This window comes from Halichoeres trimaculatus, unplaced genomic scaffold, assembly GCF_033239565.1.
Source record: "Halichoeres trimaculatus isolate MK-OKI-2021-1 unplaced genomic scaffold, fHalTri1.1 fHalTri1_scaffold_22, whole genome shotgun sequence".
NCBI classification, from domain to species: domain Eukaryota; kingdom Metazoa; phylum Chordata; class Actinopteri; order Labriformes; family Labridae; genus Halichoeres; species Halichoeres trimaculatus.
The window spans coordinates 23,957,249-23,980,025 of NW_027437200.1; the positions used below are offsets into that span (position 1 = coordinate 23,957,249).

Below are 22,777 nucleotides of genomic sequence, written 5' to 3' on the forward strand. Positions count from 1 at the left end.
TGTAACCAGATTAAAGTTACGATATTACCAGATTAAAGTTAGAATGTAATCAAATTAAAGTTAGAATGTAACCAGATAACAATTATAATGTAACCAGATTAACGTTATGTAACCAGATTAAAGTTACAATATATACCAGATTAAGGTTATGATGTAAACAGAATAAAGTTATGATGTTAACAGATTAAAGTTATAAAGTATACACATAATGGTAATAATAGAACAAGATTTAAATTATGATGTAACCAGATTAAATTATAATGTAAACAGATAAAAAAAAAACAATGTAACCAGATTAAAGTTATAATCTAACCAGTTTAAAGTTATAATGTAACCAGATTAAAGTTATAATGTTCTCAGATCAAAGTTATAGCGGTACAAGTTTATCCTTATTATGTTTCCAGACAAAAGATTGAATTCTATGAGATAAACGGAGCAATGTTTCCAGATTTCAGTTGTAATATTCAAAGAGATTGAGTGATCATGTTTCTAGAATAAAATTACATTTAAACAAGATTAAAGTCATAATGTTTCAGATTAAAGCTGTGATGTAATGAACTATCAGCCCACCTCTCTCTCTCTCTCTCTCTCTCTCTCTCTCACACACACACACACACACACACACACACACACACACACACACACACACACACACACACTGACCTCTGTTCTCCGTCACTCATACGTTCTCACACATTCACACGCTGCTGTCAGAGCAGGGAGGAAGTTTTAGTCTGTGTGTCTGTGTGTGTCCGTGTCCGTGTGTGTGTGTGTGTGTTCGCCTGCCTCCTTTATTTCCTGAATCCCGCTCCTCGGATTTACAGCGACGTAGGAAACAAACGCACATGGATGAGCGGAGACAGGAGCGAGCGACGATGAAAGGTGAGATAAGAGCTGAGATAAGAGCTGAGGCAGGTTTGATCTGATCAACATTTTTACTGTTGTTACATGACCCTCTGTCAGACTGACCGCGGAGACAGCAGAAAATGTCCCGGTGAAGCTCCTTTAAACAGTAGATTAACACACGGAAACACCAGAGGAGGGACTGCTCTTTAGTTTGAGTTACACACAGTGAAGAAGTTAAACTCAGCACAGTCAGAGCTTTAACCACCGTCAGTCTGACACATCCACATTAACAAGGCGTTAGCTCACCTTTGTGGGTTTATTAACTGGGTTTATAGATATTAATCAGGGCGTTAAACTCTACAAAATACCTTTAAATATACCTGAGAGCAGGTGGATTTAGAGCGCTGTGCTGCATTCATGTGCTGTCGGATTTACGGACGCTACCGGTAAAAAATTAAAATCAAAATCAAAACAAACGTTTTCAGCGATGAAATAAATACTTTCACTAAAAAAGGTTAAAAACTAAAAGCTTTGGTGAAATATTTGTGAAATCCCTGCTAACATAAGGTGAAGCCACTCAGTTTTAGCACAACAAAAACTGGTTCACATGAAAAACAGCCTTACAAAAAGCACAAAACAGCCAAACATGAATCATCTGAGTGGATCTTATTTTCTGGACTTGTTAAACTTGAATAATTTCTACCCTGCTGAGGAGTGTTACACACATTAAGGCAGTCTTTTTCAAACTTGGGGTCATGACCCCAAGTGTGGTCGCCTGGAATTTCCAGTACTTGATAAAAAAAAAAAAAAAAAAGATTAAAAAATACTAATATATTTTTTAATGATTGAATATATTTCATTTAAATCAAAACACCACAAATTTTCTCTAATAATAATAATAATTATTATTATTATAATAAACCTCATCCATAAAAGTATACATTATATAGCCTTAGTGTTGGTTAAAATTAAGATTTATTTAAAAAAATATATAAAATTCATAAAAATTTAATAATAAATTTAATTTATAAAAAATTATATATATATATATATATATATATATATATATATATATATATATATATATATATATATATATATATAAAATTTATTTTTTGGAAAAAAATCGTGATGTAAAAATTGGGTCACAGCCCAAAAAAGGTTGGAAACCACTGCATTAAGGCAACATTATAGCTTAAAAACATATTTTTTTTAAAGGCAGAAGGTGAAGTAGGTTATTGGCTTTGTGCATTTAAGGTACCTTTAAGACCTGTTAGCATTTCTAGCTTGTTACAAATACCAGGACACATGTACAAGAGAGGCTGATTCATCTTTTTTTTTTTTTTTTTTTTTCATCTTCGCAATATCAAGAGAATTAGACACATCTTGTCTCGGAGCGACGCTGAGAAACTGGTCCATGCTTTCGTTTCTTCTAGGCTGGACTACTGTAACTCTCTTTTATCCGGCTGTCCTAATAAGTCTATTAGGACTCTTCAGCTGGTTCAGAATGCTGCCGCTCGGGTACTGACTTGGACTGGGAGGAGAGAGCACATCTCTCCAGTGTTAGCGTCTCTACACTGGTTACCTATAAAATCTAGGATAGAGTTTAAAATTCTTCTTTTGACTTACAAAGCGCTTAATGGCATCGGGCCATCGTATCTTAAAGACTTAATTGTTCCGTATAATCCGTCTAGGTCTTTGCGTTCTCAACATGCTGGTCTGCTCGTTGTACCTAGGGTCTCTAAAAGTAGTATGGGAGGTCGAGCCTTTAGTTATCAGGCTCCTCTTCTTTGGAATAACTTACCGGTTGAGGTCCGGGGAGCAGACACGGTCTCAACCTTTAAGAGTAGACTTAAAACTTTCCTTTTTGATAAAGCTTACAGTTAGAGCTGGATCAGATCTGAACCAGCTCTTAGTTATGCTGCTATAGGTTTAGACTGCTGGGGGGAACTGACACACAGGGCTCCTGTTTCCCTCTTTTTCTGTCAGTCTAACTTCTAGTCTTACTGTCCTGTTATAGTTACTGACCATACACCTCTCTGGGAGGGTCTGAGTTTGTCTTGTAGGTTCCTGGGGATCGGTGAAGAAGACGGCCTGCTGCTGTGCTCCTGTCCGACACCAGCTACTACAGCTTTGGATTTGGCCTGCTGGTTTCTCCTTAACTGTCGCCACAGCGCCAAACTTCAGACTCCGTCTGTTTCTCTCTCTCTCCCTTTCTGTGTGTGTGTGTGTGTGTGTGTGTATGTGTGTCTGTGTGTGTGTCTGTGTGCGTGTGTGTGTATCCCTACCCCCCCCCCCCTCCTTTTTTCTCCCCCCCCCCCCCCCCCCCCCCTCTCTCCCACTCTCTCTCCTCTATCTGTCTCTCTCTAACCCCAACACAGTCGAGACAGATGTCTGTCTAACATGAGTCTGGTTCTGTCCGAGGTTTCTGCCCGTTAAAGGGAAGTTTTTCCTTGCCATTGTAACTTGCTAAATGCTGCAAAGTCCTGTACTCATGGTGGATTAAGATAAGATAAGACTCCTTATCTTGTCTTGATGTTGGGTTTCTGTTAATAAAATTTTATTAACATTTACGGGTCTAGACCTGTAAATGTTTTTGTAAAGTGTCTTGAAATAACATTTGTTATGATTTGGCGCTATATAAATAAAGATTGATTGATTGATTGATTGATTGATCTAGCAAAATGAATATTCAAAAATATCTGAATCCTCTAATCGAGTGCCAATGAGGCTATCCATGCTACCTCCTTATCCTCAGCTCACAGGGAACACAAGCCCCAGCACCAGTTAGCATCAACATGCTACAGGCTGCTAACATCTGAAATCTTGTGTGCAAACAATGCAACCATGGTTACATAGGATCTCCGGACAAACAGAGGAACTAATAAAGTAAATCACGACAGCAAACACGACCAGTTTGGTGTCCGTGGACAGGACTAGGGGCGGGGCTATAAGCAGACCTTGGTGATTGAGGTCCGCCCTCCAACGCGTTATGATGTGGTTATGTTAGCAACAGCTGAGCAGTTTACAGATTACTCTTTAAGTGAGACTTTGTGCCTCTTCCCAGCTCACCTTCAGCCTCCGGCCTCCTTACCGTTCCCACCAATGGGCTGAGGACATGGGCGGGGCCAGGATGAGTGAGGACCTGCTATTGGAGGAGACGCTCATCAAGCGCTCGCAGCAGAAGAAGAGGACGTCGCCGCTGAACTACAAGGAGAGGCTGTTTGTCCTGACGAAGAGCCGGCTGACGTACTACGATGGAAAAGCAGAGGTTAGTCTGAGTCCATCGCAGGAACCGTTCATGCTAACTGCTAACTTCAGGACTTGGTGAAAACGGATGATGTCTGTCTGCAGAAGAAGAGCAGGAGAGGCTGGATCGAGCTGAGCCGGATCAGGTGTGTTGAGATTGTCAAGAATGGAGGAGTCGTCATCCCCTGTCAGAACAAATACCCTTTCCAGGTACAATCAGAAACACACCTCAGTAACTCTGGACGTCTCAATCTTTATCTGTGAAAGATAAAAAACTCCCCCTAAAAACTCCCCGAACACCTCTGTGTCCGTTTCTAACTCTATGTTCATGTTTGCGTTGGTGTTAAGGTGGTTTACGACACCAACACCCTGTACGTGTTCGCCCCCAGTCACGACAGCAGGAGTCTGTGGGTCCAGACCCTCAAAGAAGGTTGGTATCTGTTATATTTTAGTGTTATACGTCATGTTTTATTCTTGAGCAGTGACTCTCTGAAGGATTGAACTCACACTCTTTCGTCTGGGAGCCAATAAAAAACTGTTTTCACACTTCAAACCACAAACCTGAAACAGGTTTTCACAACTGGGTCAAGAAACCCATCAGCTCCGGTTGTTTCCATGACTCTCTGTCGCCACTTTGAACAATTGAGCTTTACGGGAAATCAGCCCCCTGTACAGTTTGTTCACAGACAGATATTTGCAGTTTTTAACCTTTTTTGAACAGGATCTCCTGAATTTTTGGGGCCTGCCTCCTGTGGACACTTTAGGAACTGCAGGTTTAGCCCTCAACACATGGCTTGTTGTTTTTTTCTAACTTACACCAGAGATTGCTGCCCACTAAATATAACCTATCTAATTTTGCCAAGTAAATCATAAATGAATGCTGTTTTTTTTTTTGATGCTGCCCCCAAGTGGCCAAAACCTGAATGTCAGAATGAAGTTCTCTTTGGAAATAGAGGACTGATGACTGTTATTAGAGACTTGATCCACCGCTGACCATTTTTCTGTTCTGTTTAGAGATCAAAGACAATCAGGTTGTCATGACGAAGTTCCACCCTCAGCTGTGGCAGGAGGGGGCGTGGCTTTGCTGTCGCCAGGCAGAAAAACAGGCCCTGGGCTGCGAGGGGTACAACCTGTTTGGAGACAGTAAGGATCTTGTAGAGTCACAGCCTTTACCTCTTGAAGTGTTTTAACCTGTTTGACTGCTCGCCTTGACCAAATTATGAAGAGTAGTTCTCAAAGACCACAGTGCAAAATCTAAATACTGTGTTTGGAGAAAAAATAATCACAGATTTGACCTGAAATTTGATTTTCGTGACTTTTTCAGCCACTTCAGACTGTTTTGTTTCACACACACTTCTGAAACTTTTTTTTTTTTTAGGTACAGTGACAAAATGTTAAACATTTGAAAATAAAATAGCTTGATTTGATTTGAAATTTCATATTTATTAATTTTTAGTATAATATATTTTATTTTATTTTTTTAATCTTATATTTATATTTTTTTAGTAAAATATATTTTATTTTATTACTTTTTAATTCTATATTTTATATGTATTATTTTTTAGTATATTTTATTTTATTTTTTTTAATCTTATATTTATAACTTTTAGTAAAATATATTTTATTTTATTACTTTTTAATTCTATATTTTATATGTATTATTTTTTAGTATCACATATTTAATATGTATTTTTTCATTTTATATTTATTATTTTTATATTCATTTAAATTTTATATTTGGTTATTTGTGTAATGATATTTTGCTGTTTCTGTGATAAATTATGACGGTGCAGTTCGAGGTCTGAAAGATGATTTTTTTTAATTAATTTATTTTAATTCTTCTTTAAGCTATCTTTTGGGCTTTTATGGCTTTAACAGGATAGGACAGAGGGCAGTGGATACAGCAGGAAACGCGAATTGTGAGGTTTAGGGGCTTGAGAGGTGAGGTCTGCAGTCAGACCCTTCTTAAAACTTTTGCTGGAAGCTTCAGGAAGACGTCTGTTGATGTGTGTGAAGCACTCAAACAGACAGCCTAGCTGTTTTTCTTTTTTTTAATTAAAATTCTTAAAGCGAGAGCATATTTTTCCGGGCAGCTCTACACGTCTGTGTTGGTTAAGCTTTTAAATGTGAGTTTTTTTTCTACTTTTGTGATTTTGTGAGTTTCAGATTTCACTTTTGAAATCTCAGCTTAGAGAATTAATCTGTTTGAAACTGATGAGTTTTCCGTCTTTAAATCTTCTAAAAAATTTCATCTCAAATATTTAAATAGTGTCAAAGACTTCCTGGGTACAGCAGTGCACTGTGGGTATAGTCGTGTAGTTTTTATGGTCAAAGGTAGATGTGGTTTGAAGTTAGAGAAGTAAAACTTCACATTAAAGCAAAGCACTGCTCGGGGTATTTTCAGTAAATGACCGTCTATAAAAAAAGTCAACAGGTGCCGATGATAATTCAGTGAGTTCTTTATAATCTGAAACTCTTGATTCAGTGTGAAAGACAAACAGGAAGTGACTGTGGAAAGTCTGAATAAAGCTGTTAGCTGATTCATCCACACACTGCAGCAGCGTTAGCTCTGTTTAAAACAACAACAATAATGAAAATAATCATCTTTCTTTTTGTTTCTTCTTTTGAAAGTTTCTAGAAAACCTTTACCACCAATTCCTGGAGAGCATGGAAACGAAAGGGTGACTACCACACACACACACACACACACACACACACACACACACACACACACACACACACACACACCAATGTATATTCATTCAGGATTATTATCTAAAAACGTGAAAACGTGAAACCTCTCCGCCTTCTCCTCAGCCCGGTCAGGAGGATGATATTCAAGAAGAGGATGATGACGATGATGAAGAGGAGGAGAGGGTTGTAGCACTGTACGACTTCACAGGGACCGAGCCTCACGACCTGAGTCTGGTGAAAGGAGGCGAGTACGTCATCGTGGATAAATGCGACGTCAACTGGTACAAGGCGCGCAACTCGTACGGGTGAGTGAGGTCATCAGACGCAGCCTCTGGACGCTGATGGCGTTCAGGGTCAGGGAGCGTTTCCTGTTCGGTTTCTGACTCTTTCCTGTTTTCTGTGTGTGTTCGACAGAGAGGAAGGCTACATCCCGAGTAACTACGTGACGGAGAAGAAATCTGGAGCCTTGCAGGAGTTTGTGTGAGTTCTGCTATGGTCTCAGTCTGACTCTGCAGAAATATTTCATAAATCTAGCCAGGATTGAAATTTGTCGAAAGATTTAAAAGACATTTGCGCCCTCAAATGTTCTCAAAGGGCTGTAAATTTGCCCCTAGTGTGTTTTAACCTCAGGAAAAAATTGTAATTTGAATTAAAAAAAAAAAACTTCAGAAAAAAACTATCATTCCATGTGTAGAAAAACAACCAAAATTATGGCCAAAAAATCAGCAAAAACTTACCTGAAAAGACAAAACTGTCTTTGATTACCCAACACGTTGAATACTGAACGTGTGTTTTTCATGTTGTTGTTTTTCTCCAGCTGGTACAGTAAACAAGTAAACCGGAACAAGGCGGAGGAGCTGCTGAGAAAAGAGGTGAGCTGGTCAGAAAACGTTTCTGTCTTCAACTTGATTAAAAACAGTTGATACAGTTCCTTAAGTGTCCACTAGAGGCTGGCTTTAGAAGTCAGTCAATCCCATAGAGCGCCATGCTAAAAAGTCAAACTTTACAAAAAAACCCCCAAACAATTGAAAACCTTTCTGAGTTCACATTTTTTAATTGATTGTTTTTTAATCTTCATTATCTTAAAGTATAATCTTAAATATTGTTCCTATAATTTCCGATTGATGTTGACTGTGATAAAATTGTTGCCGTTGAATGTTTTCAATTCTCTGATATTTATGTATTAAACAAAAAACATAAAAATGTCAACATCAAAAAAATATTCATTCATAAGACCAAGTAATTGTGATTTTCTTGAATAAGTGTTAATCAATTTGTCTTTTTAAGCCACATATAATCGGTATGTGAAATCTCATAAACCTGATTACCTTTTGTTTCCTGCTCTGTCGCCCCCTGCAGGACAAAGAAGGAGGCTTCATAGTCAGAGACTCGAGTGCAGCAGGAACCTACACCGTCTCTCTTTACTCCAAGTCTGCAGCAGGGTAAACAAAGAGAAGAATGAAAAAGTTAAATTTGAATCAGCCTGAAAGTAATAAAATCTGTTTTCATTGTTGTTTTGTTTGGTGTGACCACAGGGAAACGAGTCCAGTCATCAAACATTACCACATCAAGCTGACACAGAGCTCACCTCCACAGTATTACCTGGCTGAGAAACACCTGTTCGACTCCATCTCTGACCTCATCGAGTACCACAAACACAACGCAGCAGGTAAACAACACCAGATATCTGATCCAGACCAAACTGAACCTCTGCAAAGTCCCAAAGACTGCAGTTCCTCAGGTTTCCACTAGAGGCTGGCTCTAAAGGATTCACGTACCCATAGAGCCCCATGTTGAAATGGACATGGGGGAAAAGTGGTTAACGATGAGGTGCTGTTTTGGATCTTGACTTATTCTTTCAACCACAAGGTCATGGGTCAAGGCTCTCTCGAGACCTTGAGGATCAATATTTGGAAGTTATTTTTTGTTCGACATGATTTAAACTTTAATTTTTGTCTCATTTTGCTCTTGCGTAACTAAAACTTAGTGAAAAAAAATCTCACTCAGTCATGTATTTGTTGAAATTTAAAGCACAATAAGCTTCCGAGCACATCTTTTTAGTCTGTCAGGTTTTTTAAGTTATTGATAAACTATAGTGTGAACCATTTTTCCAGAGCTATACTACAATTAGCTAACTACTGTCTAAGATAGAATATTGATTTTCACTAGGGATGGGTACCAAATGAGGTACTTTTAAAGGTACCGACTGAATTCTGGCAAAAATACTGAGTATCGATTCATGTAAAACCAAAAGGTACCATGTTTAGGTACCTAAATGCATCATTGTGACTGTGAGAGTGGAAGAGTAGGTGATTTTCCATGCTGGACGTCAACACAGCATTACAAGGTTATATGTTTCAAATGTGAAAGGTACCCATCCCTAATTTTCACACGTAAATGTATCTAAAACTTGTCTGGACCCCTGTTGTTTTCTGTCTGTGTCAGGTCTGGTTTCCAGATTGAGGTACCCTGTAGGGAAACAGGACAAGTCCGCCCCGTCCACTGCTGGCTTCAGCTACGGTGAGTGGAACTCAAGAGGAACAGGAGCTGAAAGTGCACCAATTTAGTATTTAAAGGAAACATTAATGCAGGGCTGCACGGTGGCTCAACGGTTGGTGCTGTTGCCTCACAGCAAGAAGGTCACCAGCCCCAATCCCTGTTTAGGCAAGGTGTGCCCTTCCGTGTTTGTATGTCCTGTTGCATATTGTCCAGGGTTAGGGTTAGTCCCAAAACATCAGGTTGATTGGTGACACTAAATTACCTGTAGGTGTGACTGTGTGGGTGAAAGGTTGTCTGTCTCTGTCAGCCCTGTGATTGTCTGGAGACCTGTCCAGGGTGTACCGCACTTCTTGCCATAAGACAACTGTGTTAAGGCTCCAGCCACCCGCGACCCTGACAAACAGGGTCAAGCAATGGAAGAATCTTCACCCATGTATCCTGTCTCTTCTCACCCTCCAGAGAAGTGGGAGATCAACCCCAGCGAGCTGACCTTCATGAGGGAGCTGGCCAGCGGTCAGTTCGGCGTGGTGAGGCTGGGGAAGTGGAAGGCTCAGCACAAAGTGGCCATCAAAGCCATCAGAGAGGGAGCCATGTCCGAGGAGGACTTCATCGAGGAGGCCAAAGTCATGATGTAAGGAAGGCATTCAAACAAAGCATTCAACCTCTGCCTCCCTCTACTGGAGACATGTGGTAACTACATCCTCATGTGTTTCACAGGAAGCTGTCCCACCCTAAACTGGTGCAGCTGTACGGCGTGTGCAGCCAGCAGAAGCCCATCTACATCGTCACAGAGTTCATGGAGCTGGGAAGTCTGCTGAACTACCTCAGGCAGTGGAGGGGCAGCTTCAGCCTGGGGTCCCTGCTGAGCATGTGCCTGGACGTCAGCGATGGGATGGAGCACCTGGAGAGCCACGGCTGCATCCACAGAGACCTGGTAACTGCTGGTTTCTTTGGATAGAGCTTACACCACTCTACCAAAACCAGTCCCATGACAGCTCTCCTTGTCTTCCTCCTGTCGTACAGGCTGCTAGAAACTGCTTGGTGAATGACTCGCTGGTTGTGAAGGTGTCCGACTTTGGTATGGCCAGGTATGACCAGATCTTAAGACTATTTCACTAAATGTAAAAAAGCATGTTTATGTATTTTTGTAGAGAGTCATTCTTAACTGTTACTGTGTGTTCGTAGGTACGTGTTGGACAACCAGTACACCAGCTCATCCGGGTCAAAGTTCCCTGTGAAGTGGTCGGCTCCTGAAGTCTTTAACTACTGCAGATACAGCAGCAAGTCGGACGTCTGGTCGTACGGTAAACTTTGACTTCACAATTAAATAATTCAATAAAAGGAAGTTGAACTGTAAGAAAGGATGGACTTTTTACTTAAAATGCAATATATGACGATAAAAACTGAGATACTTTTGACCAGAAGAGCCAAGAACTAAGTGGTTCCTTTGACCCATTGTTTGTCTGTGTTTCCACCACTGGCTGAAGACCTGGGCAGATTTTAGTAGCCTTCAGTAAGGCAACAACCCAGGTCATACATCAAAAAAATGACACCACAGAAGATGACTGAACTAACTGAGAACACCCAGAGTTACCAAAGGATGTCTGTTGTTGGTGTCTCCAGGTGTGCTGATGTGGGAAGTCTTCACAGAGGGCCGAATGCCATTCGAACAGAACCAGAACCATGAAGTGGTCACCTTGGTGCTTAATGGTCATCGACTCTATCGGCCCAAACAAGCCCCGCCCTTCATCTATGATGTCATGCACCAGTGTTGGCTGGAGGTGAGAGCAGTGGGTTTGTTATATCCTGATGAGTTTGAGACGTTTCTGTCCTGATCGACTCTGTGTTCCCTCGTTCTCAGAAACCAGACAAGCGTCCATCGTTCTCTCAGCTCTGCCGGTTGATCACTGAAGCTCTGGAGGGTGACGCTCCTCCCCTCGTCTGATCCACTGACCAATCAGGTTGAACTCATCTCATGGCATCAACAACTTAAAGAACTGACCAATCACAACTGGAGTGTGCTCATCCACCAATCACAGCAGAGCTGGACTCATGGCTGAAAAAACTGCTGCTCACGCTGGATTTTTTTCATGTTCTCTTTTTTTGGTTTTATAACTTTGACCCCAGCTTGAACTGACAGAGAAGGAGAAGAAGAGGAGAAGAAGTGTTGATAATCACCTGGATCCGCCCTGTGACCTTTGAATTAGCACCTGTTTTTCTCTCAAGCAGAAAATCCTTCAGTCGGATATCTGTCAGTAAAAACAGTGATAAAGAGACGTTATCAGAAAACATAACACGGGGAGTTCAGATCTGCTTCCTGATACTCTCGGGTGTGTCAGACACGTTTTTGGCATTTAAGGAATCTCATCAGCTCATCATCAAAATTCTGTTTGTTAAACTGCTCTGGTGCTAATCTGGATTCCTCATCATAACCTTTCAGATGAAAATAAAAGCAGTATAAATCATCCAGTCATAGATTTGTTTAACATTTTAATGTGAGTACATGCTACACCAAATGTCCCTGGTCTGTTCAAACTTGAGAGTCTATCAATAAAATGAAGAGCCAGGTTACGTTAGCTCTGCTTGGTGAGGTTGGAGTTGGTAGATGAGCTCTGGTAGGACAGAACCAGGATTCACTAACGTAACACGTTACAGACTCTCGTTTACACAAAAACTGCATTTTAGCCGAGCAAGACTGGAAATTGGGCAGATAGCTGGAATGTTGTCGGCATAGCTTCCTGAGCCCTGTCGAGGTGCCATTGAGCAAGGTACCATACCCCCTAACTGCTCAATGTTGTACAATGCTTCAGACAAAAGTGTCTGCTAAGTCTGGTGAAAACAACAAATAAATACCTTACCTTGTCGCTTTGCATTCTGGGAAACAGTTGTCTTGAACAAAGAAAATAGTATTACAGAAAAGCTCTTCCCTCCAAAACAAATAATCGCCTTGGCAAGAGTCACATCTTCAACCTGGAAAACATCGTAATACGCTCATATACCAGTTTTTAAAAACCTGAGAATGACCCCTGGGTTACTCCTTGTCTCAAAAGACCAAGTAATCTTGGTCTTTTGAGTACAGTTGTTGTTGCTGTTGCTATGGATACAGGAAGAAGAAGTGAAAATGGTTGCGTCATGACCATAGACTGTAAAAAAAATGGACGTCATCTTGCTTGGCTCGAAGTGAGGTCTCCGCAAAAACTGCTCCCCCTGGTGGCTGGCTGCAGTATAGGTTAAAAAATCTGTCTTTCCAGTCATTCCAGATGGGCTGTGGTCAAACTATAAAAAATTAATACACCTGGTAGAAATGTTTCTCATGTCCAATTGTTGTGGTGATTTGAAGATATTTGGCTGTCTTGTATACAAGTTCTCGTGTATTTTTTTCGGGGATTGTAAAATATGTCTGGAGGTCGAGTCAGGAAGTGATAAGACTCTCAAAAGAAAAAAAAATCATTTTTTTTTATCACCCAGCTCCACTCAGATTCTCCCAGAATCCCTTGTTGTCTCTACTGCACAGACTCTGGCTACTAATGGCGGTGCCTGTGACGGGGGTATTTTGGCTTCAAAACCGTACAATGATAAATGGCGGAGCCACACTGTTCACTCTATATACAGACTATGGTCATAACGTTCTCTGTGCGTCGCTGTTTTGATTGAGAACATGTGAACTGCAATAAACCTGTTTGCTAACGCCTGTTAATGGGTTATTCCCATTGTTTCAGAAACCAGGATACTGACTGCATGTAAACGTAGCCAATGCTGAGGGAATAGTCCTCACAGAACTTTTGGACACACATGTAGTGGGGTTGTTCGAGTTTTGGAAAAGGGTGAAACTCTTGATATATGACAAAGTCAAAAACATATGTGCTCCTTCCCAGAGCTCTTACTGTAACCTTGAATAATGGCCCCAATGCTCCTTTGTGCAGAATGAACTGCACTGACCTCAAAGTGATAACCTGAAATCAGGTTCTTCAAATTCTAAACCGTCAGCGCTTATCAGATGTAGACAGCTCGGATTGTCTTAATCTGTTTGTTTTTATAACCCTGGACCCAGTTTCACTTTTTACCTGTTGGTGAAATCTGCTCATGTTTGTCAGCAATCGGAGCGTGTCAATGGTGCTGCAGGAATTCTATCTTAATAAGGAAGTACAAATAGTAGATGGCTTAAAAAGCAGGAGGCTGGCTCAGGTCCGTCTTCAGACCTGTAACAGTTCACTGCTGACGCAACAGCAAAGAGTAAGTAGCAACTAATTGCAAATACTATATAATATCACTAAAATACGTAGATATTTCAATGAGAGCGTCGCTCATGTGACCTCATTATTTCTATGCTAACTTTTGGTCATGCTTTTTATTTGCTGTGATTTTTCTCCCGTAGTGATTAAAAATGTCGACTTCCACTGTGAGGACAACAACCGTGCCCATCACACCATTGACATAACGTCGAAGCAGCTGATAGTGAGGCGGGGTCAGTCCTTCCTCCTCACTCTGGAAATGATGAAACCTTTCAGTTTCAACGACACTCTCATCCTCACTGTGGAGACAGGTAGTTTTTTTGTAATGATTTGTGTTGTTAATGACATATTGACTCCATCTCCCACCAAACCTCACCATGATAGTCCTGTTCTTACCAGGTCCTGCTCCATCAGAAACCCTCGGGACAAAGTCTGAGTTTGGGAACCCCTCGGGAATGTACGCCAGTGATGTCAAGGCAATATGGAACTGCCGTTTTGAAAAGAGTGCCAGCCTGCAGCCGGGTGTTGTGACACTTTCTGTGACCCCTCCAGCTGATGCCCCCGTGGGCAGGTACTCGCTGTCTGCAAGCACGATGAGTGAGAAGAAGACTTTGGGGACTTTGGTGGTGCTTTTCAACCCCTGGTGCTCAGGTTGGTGATGTCACTGCGGTCAAGACAAAAACAAACAAACTGTAAAAACCAAATCACATTTTGCCTTGATGGATGTTAAGCCCTCCCGTTAGAAGTCTTAATGGGTCCAGCTGAGAAAGACAAGTTAATGCTGAGTTACTGACTCAAGCCCTTACTATCTGTGTTTGCAGCTGACTGGGTGTATCTCCCTGATGAGAAGGAGAGAAAGGAGTATGTCCTGAACGAGGAGGGGATTATCTATCGAGGAACAGCTGGTTACCCTCATCCTATGACCTGGGTGTTTGGTCAAGTGAGTGCTGGAGTGTTGATAAAGTTTCTTCTTCTTTAAGGTTTTCCACTTCCTCAAAAAGTTGCATTTTGTAACCAGAGACAACAACAGTATGACATTTCTAAAACACAATGTGAAAATTAAGCTTCATTAGAGAGTCCGGAGCTGTAGCGCAACAGCTCCACCACATGGTTAATGGTAGAGATGCAGGCCAACCTCTGGATAGACGTTCATCACTTCTTGTTTTCGGGTAGAGTTTGAATTTCATTGTAGTGCAGTTTCCTATGCAAGTAGCAACGCCTGTTTTTGAGAAATGAAGCTGATGAGGAAGTGCTTAACACTACAGTTCATCCTGGCAAACCTGGCTCAAAAATTCCAGCACAGGCTGGGTTGAGTTCAGCTTTGTCAACATGACTTCAGACGACAATAGGCTTCAAAACTAAGAGTGGTGACGTCACAGTGTCTACACCAATGTATGGTACAGTCTATGGTCCTTGGATGGTCATATGCCTAATTTGTTGGGGTAAAGAGTTGGTATTTTGGGGCACAACAACCAGGAAATGCCGAGAGCATCATGTTTAACCTCAAAGAAGAAACTCTCCATAACTTTTATCTTCAAAACTCTTTGGAACCAATTCTTCATTGAATTTCAGAGCGCAAAGTTCTTTAGCGTCCTAATTCCTCTCTTTTTGCTTAATCAACCTAACCTATAGCTAAGTACAGTAAGACACAGTTGATGAGTAGGTTGGGATATTGATCTTTTTATCATGCTAACTTTTATCTTTCTACGCAGTTTGAAGAGGACATGGTGGACATTTGTCTCAGGATGTTGGACATCAACCCAAAACACATCAGAGACCCAGCTGATGACGTGTCCGCTCGCTGTAACCCCATCTATGTCGGACGTGTAATCAGCACCATGGTAGGAGCACTAACTGGGGATGTTTACCAGAAATTCAACAAGATTAATGAGTAACAGGAAGTGTACGTTTGCTTGTCCCTAGATCAACTGTAATGGCGATCGAGGCGTACTAATGGGACGCTGGTCTGGCAACTATATTGATGGTGTGAGGCCCAGCCACTGGTCGGGCAGTGTGAGCATCCTTCAGCGCTGGTACCAAAACAACTGCCATCCAGTCAAGTACGGACAGTGCTGGGTGTTTGCTGGAGTTATGTGTACAGGTGCAGTGCTTTGTCGTCCATCTTGGAGACAATGATTTGACTCTTGGGCTTTGGTGCTTAAACATGCGTCTGATTCCAGTGCTGCGGTTCCTGGGTATCCCATGTCGTGTTGTCACAAACTTCCAGTCGGCCCATGACACAAACAGCAGCCTCACTATCGACGAGTATTTCAATGACTACGGAATAACAGCCACCGAGTCCAAAGACAGCATCTGGTAAGACCTGCATTCTGACGGACCAACTGTTAGACACCAACAGGTTGTTTGTATCCTGCTAATGCAGAGAGTCGATCAATCTGTTGGACTCAATCCGCAGGAACTTCCACGTGTGGGTGGAGGGATGGATGAAAAGACCAGACCTCAAGAAAGGAGACAAGTACGATGGTTGGCAAGTCTTGGACCCCACGCCCCAGGAACTGAGTGAAGGTGAAAACAAGTTGTTTCAGAGTTAAACCTCCTGCACCATGTTTTTAAGCCTCATTCTATTTAACTTCCAGAAAAATCTGCGGAAAGTTAAAGAGAATAAGTGAAACTTATGTTTCTTCCTGCAGGGTCATTCTGCTGTGGTCCAGCTCCTGTTAACGCCATCCTCCAAGGTGACGCTGACCTGAAATACGACGTGCCATTCGTCTTTTCTGAAGTCAACGCTGACATCGTCAAATGGATGGTCCGTCCCTTTGCTCAGGATCTTAAACTCTAACAGTATCCGTCATACAGATACTAACTTGTTCACAAAAACACATCAACAACACACTTATGAATATTTTTTTCCATTTGTACCTGTGTCTTCAGGTCAGTGCTCAAGGTGTGAAGCGCAGAATGCACTCCGACACCTCCACAGTGGGTCAAAACATCTCTACCAAGGCTGTCGGCAGTGACAGGAGGAACGATATCACAGACAACTACAAACACAAAGAAGGGAGTACGAGGGAGAGAGCGGCCTTCAGGCGAGCCCTCAACAGAGTGAACTCAGGAGAAGATCCAGAGGTGATCAGCAGAGACGAGGTACTGAAGCTGGAAATGAAGTTTGAAGAGGTGAGAACAACATTTGTAAGAGACAGCAGATGAGTTTCTCTTGTATATTTTTAGGAATATCTCAAACTTTTTTTTTTTATCTAGGAGACCCAAATGGTGAATGGTCAGGACATAAAACTAAAATTGAAGGTGGTCAACAAAAGTCGTGCATCAAAGACCATGTCCATTCGCGTCACAGCCCAGGCCATGATGTACAACGGAAGACTGGCCAAGAACATCCAGAGCACAGTCCAAGAGAAGAAGCTGCTGCCAGGACAAGGTCTGTAGTTATCCCCTCAGTATCATCTACATTTACACCCTGGTTAAAGATATTTAACTCCTTGACTCTGTCCTACAGCTGTGATCCTACCAGTCCAGGTCCTGTACTCGGCCTACGGTGAGGACATGGTTGATTGCGATAGTATGAAGATCACAGCAGTGGCCGTTGACCAACAGCAGGAAGATGATATCTACGAAACAGAGACTGACATCATCCTGGAGAACCCCTACATCTCTATTAAGGTTGGTGGCGCCCCCCATGTGTTTAACCTATAATGAGAAGTTTGACTGGAGACCACTGGAAGTTGAATCAGTGCTTGGAGAGCAAAGTTACCCATATTACCCACATTTTGACCATGGATCTAGACGTGGAATCAAGAACAACACATCCAGGAGGTAATGAAGTTAGAAAAAGCTTTTCCAATCCGCATCGTTCTCCCTGTGTGTTTCAGGTCATCGGTGGGGCCCGTTTATATGAAACAATGACCATGGAGGTGGAATTTACAAACCCACTCAATGTGACCCTCAAGGACTGCTCTCTGACCGTCACTGGATCTGGTCTTTTCAAATCTGACTATGTAGAGGGGTAAGGCTGTGGTTACCAGTTCAAAGGCAGTATTACTGACTGGATTTAACTCATCAAACTCAGATAATTCTCCGTCTTTTCTAGGACTACCAGGGAGCTGGGCCCCAACATGACACTGAAGCTGCGGATCTTGACCGTCCCCTATAAGGCCGGGCTGAGGACTGTGGTGGCTGACTTCGACTGTAGCGCCTTCAGAGACGTGAAGGAGAGCTATCCTGTGAATGTGAAACTCTTCTGATTGTGTGTTTGCAGTTCACGATGACAGCAAAATGAAAATGCGTCATGTTTCTGTTTGATTTACAAGTTAATCGTGTTCTGTTTTTTAACACGTCATTCTTAATTTGACCACTCGGTGGGTTTGAACAATGGTAAATATGAGCCTAACCCCAACCCTTACTTATGTCTGATATATGGAATGTTTGAAGAACTGCAGATCAGATAAACATGAAATAAACGAATGACCTGTATGATATGTGTTTCATCAAAAGCTGCTAACCTGTGGCCTTCAAACCAAAATTTGACCCCAACTGATACAGTGATACCTTATCCTCTGAAAGGCATTATCCCTGTTTCCAAGTCATTCACACAGTCTGGTCATATCATGCCATGCCCTGACCCACCAGTTCAAACTTCTATTTTTCCTTGAAATCTAAGAACCAGTTGTTATTCGAAACACAGAGGAAGTGGTTATCTGCTGACATCTGACTCTATAAATTGATAAAATAAAGGGAAGTGTTTAAGCCCTCTCAGGAAAGTAATTTTTTCATTTCTCACGTGGTCAACATATTTTTCACCTCTTTATCAAATACACTAGTTTCTAAATAAATTTAAGATTTTTGAGAATTTAGCTAAAAGACACAACTATGTTTATATTGTTGCTTTAATTGATTACATTAATAGTCTTTTTTTAGGCTCTAAAAGATGCAGTTTTTTGTTCATTCATGTGAATATCTGGTTTTCTCTGATGTGTTTGTCCATAACTTTCAGATACGGTAAAAAAAAACAAAACATGAGAAACATGAAAACGAACCTGTGGCCTTCAAACCAAAATCTGACCCCAACTGATACAGTGATACATTATCCTCTGAAAGGGGAAAGCCAAGAAGGCATTATCCCTGTTTCTAAGTCACTCATACAGTCTGGTCATATCATGCCATGCCCTGACCCACCAGTTCAAACTTCTATTTTTCCTTGAAATCTAAGGACCAGTTGTTATTCGAAACACAGAGGAAGTGGTTATCTGCTGACATCTGACTCTATAAATTGATAAAATAAAGGGAAGTCCTTTCAGCATGAAACCTTAACAAGTACATGTGAAACTTGATGAAGAACACATTTTTGTTCACACTTGGTGATGGTCATATCTTCAAGGAAAGTAAGTTTTTTCTTATCTGACTTGATCAACATATTTTTCACCTCTTTATCAAATAAACCAGTTTCTAAATAATTTTGTTGAGTTGAGAATTGAGCTAAAAGACACAACTTTGTTTATATTGTTGCTTTAATTGATTACATAAATAGTTTGTTTTTAGGCTCTAAAAGATGCTGCTTTTTGTTCATTCATGTGAATGTCTGGTTTTCTTTGATGTGTTTGTCCATAACTTTCAGAAACGGTAGAAAAAAAACATGAGTGTAAAAAGTAATACAAAAATATATAGTCAAGTTGATGACTCAGACAACAGCTGTGGACCTTGTTTTTTTTTTTAAATTTCAACTATCTTGAACAAAGTTTGAAGAAAAAAAAATACTGTATAACAATTACAAGGAACTTTTTTAATTATTTTTTTTTCTCAGAACTTAACCTGTTAATACAATCTTAAAAAGAGGTGATTTGGTTCATTTATTTTTTTAATGATCTTTTTTTTTTAAATTGTTATTATTTTAACCACTGAAAACTCCGGATGGAGAGAACAGGGAAGGATTTATTTCACTGAAACAACAGCCTGAACTACCTGAGCCTGCAAGTTTATGATAACCTTATAAATGTACCCAAAATGCTGGATTTTTGCACATATTCACACAGGTTATCAACATTCACCCTCCATGCACAGCAATTATATTTCAGTGTATGTTTTCGTTATAAAATGTATGATGTGAAAATGTGCATCAGTCAGTCTAACAAACATTTAAATATTTTTAGAGCCCAAAATAAAACATTAAACTTTATATTACTGGGATATTTGCATTGTTAAAACACTAATGGGAGTAACATACTTCATTTAAAAATGCCTTCCTAATAGAATTCTAGATTAATCACAAGAATAATGGGTAGATTATTGGATTAAAGGTCCTGTGTCCCCCTGATATTCCCTACCTCACCAATCTAATAATTTCTGTAGTTACTCAGCAGGCTTCTCTAACAAATTCTAAAACCATTTGTGTTTTAGTATTTGGCTGTGAAATGTAACAAAACTCATATGTTTATAAAATTGCTTTTCTTTTCTATAACCAAAAAATACAGAGTACGGAGATGACGTACCTGAAGGGATGGTGTTTCCTGCCCGTCGCTGGCTTTCTTCTTCTGGTCGTTGTTCCCGCTGCACCTGAAGTGGTGGATTCAATGTCAGACTGTGCTGAGTTTTTTCTGGAGGGAACTCCACCAGAGGTCCCAGGAATCTTAGAGAGTGGCGAAATCCTGGACAGAGACCGATACAAAACCATTTGTCAGACTTTCGAAAACAGGAGAAGGTTTGTGACACTCTATGACACCGTGAACAGGATCCCAGTTTTCTCTGCTTACAAGTACAGAGGTCACAAGCCAAGACGACCAAACACTGGATGGAAGATCGAACCACAGGTACAGCTTCTTTGTTAATCACTTCTCAATTGACATCTTGAAAGGTTTTGAGACAATGATGTGGTGTTACTGCTTCTGGTCTCAGATTACGCAGCTTTTTTACTGTGTTACCACTATCAAGGAGAAAAACTGCTGCTCTACTGTTTTACTATGAGTCAAAAACATGAAGGCAAATGATGTAACATTACATCTTATCAGCTTGGTTTACTTTGATATTTTGCTTGTGAACAAATAACCGGTGGTGAAGCCATTCTATCATACCACAACCATGGTAACCAGTGAATTTACCTTCTCTCTTTTGCAGCTTGAAGAAATGAACACTGCCAACATGAGAGATGACATTTACCGCCGCCAGGCCAGTAATGATGATTACAAGAGCAACAGTACGATAAACAATAGAGGACATTTATTTCCAGTTATACATGCATTTGAAGAAGATGACAAAAAATCAACGTTCACCCTGACAAACATTGTTCCACAAGCTGTTTCTTTTAATAATGGCAGATGGCAAAAAATGGAGAGCTGCATGCAATGTGTTATGCAAAAGTACTGCATCAACAATAATAATGCCCCTGAAGGGTATGTGGTAACTGGGGCAAAGCCAAGCAACAACAACAAACTCAAAAATAGGGTTAATATACCTTCTTTTCTCTGGACAGCCTTCTGCTGTTACAGTAGCAAAATCAACAAGTGGCTAGCTAGTGCACACTGGGGGGACAACGTTGCAGAACAACCTGGTTCAGAGTACATGCAGACCATAACTCTGGAACAACTCAAACAAAAGTTGAGCACTGGGGAACCAAGCTTTGACGAGTTTCCTAACACGCAGTGTCCCCAAACTGAGACAGTAACTGAGTTCTACCCAGGATTGAATGCAGAGAAAAAAACCTGCACATGCCCACCTCATGTTTCTACAACTGCTCCACCCTCTACCACGCCCAAAACTACACTTACACCAACGACCCCCGTCCGTCCAACCAGCACTCAACCTACAACTACTATGAGAACAACTGGCAGTCTGTCAACTACTTTACCAACAACTGGAGGGGGTACCTTATCTGTTTCATCAACAACCATTGAACAGCGACAGCTCCAGCAACTTCTAAACCTTGAACTACAACAATTTCAGAGGTATCCAAAGTCCTTCAAACCAGCGCTCAACCTTCAACTGCTTCGACAACAACTGAAATTATGTCAACAATCTCGCAAAAACTGTAGAAGGCACCTTCTCAGACTCATCCAAAACCACCGAACCAACAGCCATTGAACCAACAACAACTGCTCCAGCAACTTCTAAACCTCAAACTACAACATTTTCAGGAGCAAAGACAGCGGCATTTATTTCTAAGATTACTCCATCAAAAACAAGTACAATGAAACAGACAACCAAACCTGTACACGAGCCCTCAAAAGTTTGGGATCAATCGCAGATGTCACCATTTTCTGAAGAAAAATGTGTTTTTATGCAATTCACAAATATTTTCACACAATTTACTAACAATTTTGTCCATTTTGCAAACAATTTAAATGAACTAGATGACTGAGTTATGTTTTTGCATAGAGGCATGTAATCAGCAACTGTCAGTCCTCTGCATCAATTTTTTGATTGAACTGCTAATGCAAGATAGGCCGCTCTGACTCCCAACAAAGTGGTAACTTTCTGACACCTCTTGTTCAAATCCCCAAAATCAGAGGGATCATGAGGCCCCGTTTTTATGGTCTATATTCACAATTAAAATCAAGATCAAGCGAGCTTTTGACCTTCTGCTCTACATGAGTTTCCTGTCCCCCCTGAGCTCGGACACCTGCGTTATCGACTGACAGGTGTACTGCCCCAGTCAAACTCAGACTATTGGTTTATCAGAAACAACTTTTGCAATTGTTTAAAACAGCTGAAAACTGTTGTACTGATGAAGGATCACAAAAGGGTCATGGCACTCTCCGGGTTGATTTAGTATCTTAAGAATCAGTTTTTGATCAAGGTTTATAAGCTCAAAATGACAAGAAAGAAAGCAACCCATCAGTCTATTGTGCTAAGAAATGAAGGTTCCCTGTACGAAAGAAATTGGGAGGAGGCTAAAAAACTCTTTACATGCTGTTCACAACTTCCTTTAGAGCGCAGCACGAAGTGGCTCTATAAGGGACAGAAAAAGGACAGGGAGGCCCTGATGCAAAAGGACAAATAGTTGAGAGTGTAGTTTGAAACAAAAATGCCTTACAAGTTGTCAAAAAGCAGCGTCACCAAATAGTTTCCATCAAACACCAGTGTTAGCATCAACAGTGAAGAGGCAACACAATAAATGAAAAGGTCCAAGTGATGCCGGACCTATCAGCGTTGGTGAACCTAAAAGAATCAAAACTACTAAGTCATCAAATATCACTCCCATGAATTCTGCACTAAAAAACATTTAACTACAGAGGCAGCAACCAGGCCAATAACCTCTGGATCCAACAAATACTGAAAAAACAGGCATCAGTGGC

The 22,777-nt window shown here is 40.9% G+C and overlaps 3 protein-coding genes across 3 annotated transcripts; all 3 read left to right on the forward strand.

Moving 5' to 3' along the window:
* Nucleotides 1-788: 788 nt before the first annotated feature.
* Nucleotides 789-11,689, forward strand: tec (tec protein tyrosine kinase). The gene is made up of 18 exons (XM_074699362.1): nt 789-882; nt 3,914-4,117; nt 4,201-4,305; nt 4,444-4,525; nt 5,110-5,238; nt 6,727-6,776; nt 6,913-7,094; nt 7,204-7,269; nt 7,607-7,661; nt 8,149-8,231; nt 8,325-8,458; nt 9,235-9,309; nt 9,748-9,919; nt 10,006-10,222; nt 10,312-10,376; nt 10,474-10,592; nt 10,912-11,069; nt 11,150-11,689. Exons 2-18 carry the CDS (start codon nt 3,965-3,967, stop codon nt 11,231-11,233), a joined length of 1,929 nt encoding a protein of 642 aa, XP_074555463.1. The 5' UTR covers nt 789-882; nt 3,914-3,964; the 3' UTR covers nt 11,234-11,689.
* Nucleotides 11,690-12,420: 731 nt separating this feature from the next.
* Nucleotides 12,421-17,737, forward strand: LOC141811228 (protein-glutamine gamma-glutamyltransferase 2-like). The gene is made up of 14 exons (XM_074699209.1): nt 12,421-12,433; nt 13,664-13,831; nt 13,920-14,171; nt 14,342-14,460; nt 15,233-15,361; nt 15,444-15,621; nt 15,701-15,836; nt 15,937-16,046; nt 16,172-16,287; nt 16,413-16,655; nt 16,740-16,914; nt 16,993-17,156; nt 17,366-17,499; nt 17,584-17,737. Exons 1-14 carry the CDS (start codon nt 12,421-12,423, stop codon nt 17,735-17,737), a joined length of 2,091 nt encoding a protein of 696 aa, XP_074555310.1.
* A 2,232-nt stretch (nt 17,738-19,969) lies between these two features.
* Nucleotides 19,970-21,376, forward strand: LOC141811229 (endonuclease domain-containing 1 protein-like). The gene is made up of 3 exons (XM_074699210.1): nt 19,970-20,296; nt 20,601-21,040; nt 21,175-21,376. The coding sequence occupies exons 1-3, from the start codon at nt 19,970-19,972 to the stop codon at nt 21,374-21,376; spliced, it is 969 nt and encodes a 322-aa protein (XP_074555311.1).
* The last annotated feature ends 1,401 nt before the right edge of the window (nt 21,377-22,777 follow it).

Bases quoted from the DNA above. Each gene is read 5' to 3' on its own strand.
- tec (XM_074699362.1), top strand. From the start codon at position 3,965: ATGGGCGGGGCCAGGATGAGTGAGGACCTGCTATTGGAGGAGACGCTC. The intron at 8,232-8,324 runs GTAAACAAAGAG...GTGTGACCACAG, and splicing joins TACTCCAAGTCTGCAGCAGG to GGAAACGAGTCCAGTCATCA. The intron at 9,920-10,005 runs GTAAGGAAGGCA...TGTGTTTCACAG, and splicing joins GAGGAGGCCAAAGTCATGAT to GAAGCTGTCCCACCCTAAAC.
- LOC141811228 (XM_074699209.1), top strand. The intron at 15,362-15,443 runs GTAGGAGCACTA...GCTTGTCCCTAG, and splicing joins GACGTGTAATCAGCACCATG to ATCAACTGTAATGGCGATCG. The intron at 15,837-15,936 runs GTAAGACCTGCA...CTCAATCCGCAG, and splicing joins GAGTCCAAAGACAGCATCTG to GAACTTCCACGTGTGGGTGG.
- LOC141811229 (XM_074699210.1), top strand. From the start codon at position 19,970: ATGACGTACCTGAAGGGATGGTGTTTCCTGCCCGTCGCTGGCTTTCTT. The intron at 20,297-20,600 runs GTACAGCTTCTT...TCTCTTTTGCAG, and splicing joins GATGGAAGATCGAACCACAG to CTTGAAGAAATGAACACTGC. The intron at 21,041-21,174 runs GTACATGCAGAC...GATTGAATGCAG, and splicing joins GCAGAACAACCTGGTTCAGA to AGAAAAAAACCTGCACATGC.